General features: G+C 42.7%; 1 protein-coding gene across 1 annotated transcript in view; it reads right to left on the reverse strand.

Moving 5' to 3' along the window:
- Positions 1 to 5,009, reverse strand: part of OSBPL11 (oxysterol binding protein like 11) — an 88,923-nt gene extending 83,914 nt beyond the window's left edge. Inside the window, exon 1 of the mRNA XM_065943098.1 lies at positions 4,075 to 5,009. Within this exon, the coding sequence (XP_065799170.1) occupies positions 4,075 to 4,274 (200 nt within the window). The 5' untranslated portion in view covers positions 4,275 to 5,009. The remainder of the gene's footprint in view (positions 1 to 4,074) is intronic.
- Between the last annotated feature and the right edge of the window lie 991 nt (positions 5,010 to 6,000).

A 6,000-nucleotide genomic window follows, 5' to 3' on the forward strand; every position in this document is an offset into this window, starting at 1 on the left:
TGTTGATGAGAATGTCAAGAAATTAAAACCTTAAGATACTGCTGATAAGGATGGTGAAAGATGGTGCAGCAGTTTTGGAAAATGGTCTAACAGGTTCACAAACAGTTGACCAGTTAAACAATTACCTTATGACCCAACAATTTTACTCCTAAGTATATATCCAAGAGAAATGAAAACCTATGTCCAGACAAAACTTGAACACAAATGTTCAAAGCACCATTATTCATAATATACAACATGGAAACTGATGAACAGATTAGCAAAATGTGGTGTATTCATAAATGGAATATTATTCAGCCACAAAAAGGAATAAAGTAACAATATATGCTACAACATATATGACTCGTGAAAGCATTAGGCCAATTCATCTTCTAAGTCTGCAAAGCCAAAGCCCAGTGTCTGAACCACAGTGCATGTGCTCAGCTGCTCAGTCGTGAGCACAGACTATAGCCCGCCAGGCTCCTCTGTCCCTGGAAGTTTCCAGGCAAGAATACTGGAGCATTTTACCATTTCTATTCTAGGGGATCTTCCGGATCCTGGGATAGAGCCCACATCTCTGTGTCTCCTGCACTGGCAGGTGGATTCTTCAGCACTGTGCCACCTGGGAAGCCACTGAATCACACAGTCTTTACTAAATTTCAACCACTCCCTAAGACATAACCTGAAATCTCCATTTTTTAAAATGGGATAGTAGCAAGTTACAGGTAAGCACAGTTGCATTTATGACTCTAAAATTCCAGATGGGGACTGGTGAGGCCATGGAAGAGAATGAGACAGCAAACAGAAATCATGAGCTTAAGAGATGATGAAGCAACATACTAGCTTCTAAAGTAAAAGAGCCAACCAAAGAAGTGAGAAAGGAGCAATTAGACAAAAGTTAGAGCAATAAAGGGGCTCCCAGCATAGCAGTCAGTAAAGAATCTGCCTGCAATGCGGGAGACCTGGGTTTGATTCCTGGGTTGGGAAGATCCCCTGGAGAAGGCAATGGCAACCCACTCCAGTATTCTTGACTGGAGAATCCCATGGACAGAGGAGCCTAGCAGGCTACAGTCCATGGGTTCGCAAGAGTCGGACAAGACTTGGTGCTTTTTCTTAGAGCAATAAAGGAGAAATTAAGAGAAAGTAATATCAAAAAAGGCAAGAAAAAAATAGTAAAAGATACACTTATAAAGATATCATATATCTTATAAAGTTGGAATAAGAATCTAAAAATATTCATCATTTTTTACTCATATCCTTGATAAGGACAGAGCCAATTGTCATGGGTTGAGCAATAAATAAGGGTTATGGAAATGGAAGCAGTTGAGTGTAAACTGTTTTTAAGAGGAAAGGATTGAGATTAGTTTTCATTATTGTTTTTGTTTTTTAAATCTAGAGACTTAGGGCCTCAGAGGAAGAAGCCTGGGAAGAAGTAACACAAGACAATGAAGGAAACTGTCTGACTAATGTCCTACAGGATAAAGGGATAAATTCAACTGAGAGACAGGCTGAAAGATTAGCTTTGAACAAGCCTCATGTAAGTAAAAGTATATGTCAGTATGTAAATGCAGTAATGCGCTATATATCTGTATCACTGGGGAAGAGTTCCACATAACTGAATTACCCAACACTTAAGCCATTTTTTTTAGTTTAGTCATTTTCCTTGAAATTGTTCACCATAGTATAATACAGTTCTCTGCCTTCTTAAACATATTGTACTTTCCTGGATGACAAGGTCATTGTAACTATATTAATAGGAAGTAATATAGCTGAATCTGCATGTTAATTTTTCAAGTCTTTGATTGTTCTATGTTGTCAGTTGCCTTTTCCTGATAACTTTTTTCCTTTGTGCTTTCAACAGATTCTAGTTTTAAAATTATATAACCATTAAATAATACCCTAAGTAAGGGATAATAGAGTCCTGAATCAAAGTATAGGAATAAAGTATATGGCTTTATGACAGTGTTAAAAAACCTGTTTCACTTTTCAATTCAATTAAAGATTGGGTTTCAAACAGTTGAGGATGTCAGAAGACTGACCTCTGGCTACATGAAATATTACTTTATCTTGCTTTCTTAAGTTACAGCAAAATAACCCTGCTAAGTTATTGATAATTTTATATGGTTAGTCTTAAACTACACACACACACACAAAAGCATCATGCATTCCAAAACTGAGCCTAAACATTTCACAATAACTATACTTTCCTTTTGTATGATCACTTACCAATAAAAAGTTATAATCTTCCACTTTTCTGTATGTAAATACAGCCAAGCGTATTTCACATATATGGACACTATTCATGATAAATGTATAGCCTTCACAAAATCTTGATTTTAATCTCTTCCAAATTTCATGCAAATTTCACAACTACAAACATCACAAAGGCTAAAAAGGACTAGAGCTAGGCATAAGGCAATCACTTGACCAAAATTTAAGAATTCATTCCTATAATTCCAATAACACAGGATATTACAATTTCATTCATTCATTCTTAAGGTTCTGAAGAATTCAGCAATTTCACTTCCGGGTATTCATCTGAAGGAAAGGAAAACACTAATTTGAAAATATATCGGAACCTTCATGTTCACTGCAGTATTATTTACAAAAGCCAAAACATGGACGCAACCAAAGAGTCCATCAAATGTACAATGATGAGTAGGTAAATAAAATACGGTATATATATATATATATACACACACACACACAGTAGAATATTATTCAGCCATAAAAAAGGAAATATTGCCATTTGAAATAAGGTGGATGTACTTTTTGAGGGCATTATGCTAAGTGAGAAAAGTCAGAAAGAGAAAAGACAAATACAGTACAATCCTTCTTATATGTAGAATCTAAAAAACAAAACGAAACTCATGAATACAGAGAACAGACTGAGGGCAGCCAGAGGCAGCGGTGGGTAAAATGGATGAAGGTGATCAAAAGGTACAAACTTCCAGTTATAAATAAGTCATGGAAACGTAATGTGCAGCATCACAACTATAGTTGATAATACTGTATCACACATTTGAAAGTTGCTGAGAGTTCTCATTAAAAAAAAAAATTAACTCTGTGTGGGGACACACATTAACTAGATCTATTATGGTGATCATGCCACAATACATACAAATATCAAATCTTTACGTTGTACACCTGAACCTAATATAATGTTACATGTCAAATATTTCTCTTAATTAAAAAAAAAAGATTCTGGATGGCTATGCTCACCTATCCTATACATTATCAAAAACAAAAAACTACCATTACTTCTCCAGCACTCACTTCCTGTTCCTTCAGTTTTTCATTCATATCAATGAAAATTAATAAATGTAGAATCTCTCAAAGACAGAGGGGTGTGAGTGGCCTAATCAACTCAAACTGAAACATCTCACTAGTTTAGAGTATCGAAAGTACTAGCATTTGTACTTTTGCCGAGACCTGAGTTCGATCCCTGGATCAGGAAGATCCCCTAGAGACGGGAATGGCAACCCACTCCAGTATTCTTGCCTGGAGAATTCCATGGACAGAGGAGCCTGGCGGGCTACAGTCCACGGGGTCACAAAGACAGACACGACTGAGCACGCACACACTCTGTATTTAAATTATTTAGGTACATCTCTTTTTCTAAATCACAAATACTATGAGGACAAGAATCTTTTCTGATTGAATGATTCCATCACTGGACAAACAAGTTCTCAGCACCAAGCATTTTGCTAGCCTCTGGAGAGAGTGGAGTTAAACAGTCCCCCACCTTCAACAAGCAAGAAAGGGAGGCAGACTTATTGTAAACAAATTACAATATAGGCAAAAAAGAAAAGTGAGTATAGACTCAAATCACAGGAAAAATTAACTCCAAGGTTGTACGGGGAGTTAAGGGATACATTTATGTGTTCTCCAAAAGGCCTTCAATAAATACCTGTTGAATGGACAAATAAACGTATTAAATCTTGCTAATGAAAGTTGAGACCCCCAGGTCCAAATGAAACGTATTAGCTACTTCTGAAGTTACTGCATAAACCTAACCCTTCAACAACTGCAGGAATGCAGACTTCAGCATACTCACCCCCTGCTCAGGAAATCACCTTGGAGAAAGGGCCATACCTGTACTGCCAGCCTTTGGCACTGCCACCTCGGCTGCTACTGCTGCTGCTGCTGCTGCTGATTCCACCCCCACAGCTGCTGTTGCTGCTGCTCTTGTTCGGGGTCACCGCGGTGGCCAGGCCCTCCAGCCTTCCTTCGCCCTCTGAGACTTTCACTGCTGACACTGGTTCACCCCCCTGCATCTTAACTCCAAAGTCCATCTGCCCTTCCTGGGCGGGAGAAACAACTCTGTAGAGTAGTTTTGTAAGTGATAAGATTTAAGATCTGATCTGAAAGGGCTCCCAACTGCTAAACCAGCCGGCGGCTGGAGCAGTAATTATCAAACAGTCCAGGGAAGGAATACAAGCATTCCCCCGAAGGAAACTTTTAAAAGGAGAAGGACAGCGATGAGGGCAGATGTCCTTTAAATATATAACTCCTTCCGGGCAAAAGCAAGGAGGGAAAGAAAAAAAAAAAAAAAAATCACCCTGCCAGAGGACTTGGTGGCATGCTCAGAGGAGGAGCAGAAACAGCGTGAGGAGGTCGCGGACCCTAGCCAGGAGGGCTGGGCGAAGTACGGACCACTGACGGAACCCGCGGCCTGACCTCTGGGCTGACGGACTGACCCTCCTCGCTCCCTCTTCTCAAGCTGGTCCTCAGCGGGAAGGTTCAGTCCAGCCCGCTCGGCGGTTCCCACAGCAGCTCTCGAGGCAGAGCTGGAGCGGCTCGAGCTCAGCCCGGGAGGAGGGTCGGGGAAGGAGGCCGCCGGGGGCGGGACGCCGGCTCCCAGGGTCGCCTCGCCTCCAGTCAGAGGCGAACAGCTCGGGGCGATTTCCTCCAACACCCCCGGCCCTGGGCCCTCGACCAGGTTCCCAGAGGCGGACGAGTCCCCCACCCTCGCTACAGCTCAAACGTGAAACCCTCAACTGCGGCCACCGCCCCACCCACAGCCCTAGAGCCCCACAGCCGGTCACCCGCCCGCTCGCTCTCTCCCCGCCTTCCCTTCCGGAGTAGCGTGAGCTCACTTCCCCCAGAGGAGAGGCCACTGGCGCCATCTTGGAGAAGGGCGCGCGGCCCTGAAGGGGGCGGAGCCTCGGGGATCGCGGTGTTGAGGCGGTGGCCTCCGAGGAAAGGAAGGGGGCAGGCAGCGGAGGGAGGAGCGGTGGGTCAGCCACAAGGCAGAAAAAAAGGAGTTAGCGCCCTAATGAAGGTGTCTTGCGACCTTCCTATCCCCGGCAAGGGCCTTCTCTCTGAGGGCCCATTCCAGGCATTTTAGGAAGAAAACTGAGAAAAATGTCATTTCTGTCAGGAATTTTTAAAAAATAATTCATTTTAGTAAAAAAAAAAAAAAAAGCCGTATTAGCATAAGGCAAATCAGTATTATAAATGAAAAAGAAATTATCATGGAAATTAGAGCTCTCAGAATCAAAATTAGTTATTCTGACGGTCTGCCCTGGTGGCTCAGCAGTAAGGAATACGCCTGCCAATGCAGGAGATGCTGCTTTGATCCCTGGGTCTCCAAGGCTGCCTTGAGTAGGAAATGGCAGCCCGCTCCAGTATTCTTGCCTGGGAAATCCCCTGGACAGAGGAGCCTGGCAGGCTACAGTCCATGGGATCTCAAAAGAGTCCAGTCAGACACAACTTAGGGACTAAGGACACTGTTTTTTCTGACCTCAGACAATTCTTTCACCCTCCTTAGGCCTAGACTTTTGTACCTGTGAAATCAGAATGTTTAGGTGATTTATAAAGTCCCTTCTAGGACTTCCCTGGTGGCTCAGACGGTGAAGCGTCTGCTTACAATGTGGGAGACCCCCATTCGATCCCTGGGTTGGGAAGATCCTCTGAAGAAGGAAATGGCCACCCACTCCAATACTCTTGCCTGGAAAATCCCATGGACAGAGGAACCTTGTGGGCTACAGTCCATGGGTTCCCAAAGAGTCAGACATG

The sequence above is a fragment of the Muntiacus reevesi genome, chromosome 8, assembly GCF_963930625.1.
Source record: "Muntiacus reevesi chromosome 8, mMunRee1.1, whole genome shotgun sequence".
Classification (NCBI taxonomy): domain Eukaryota; kingdom Metazoa; phylum Chordata; class Mammalia; order Artiodactyla; family Cervidae; genus Muntiacus; species Muntiacus reevesi.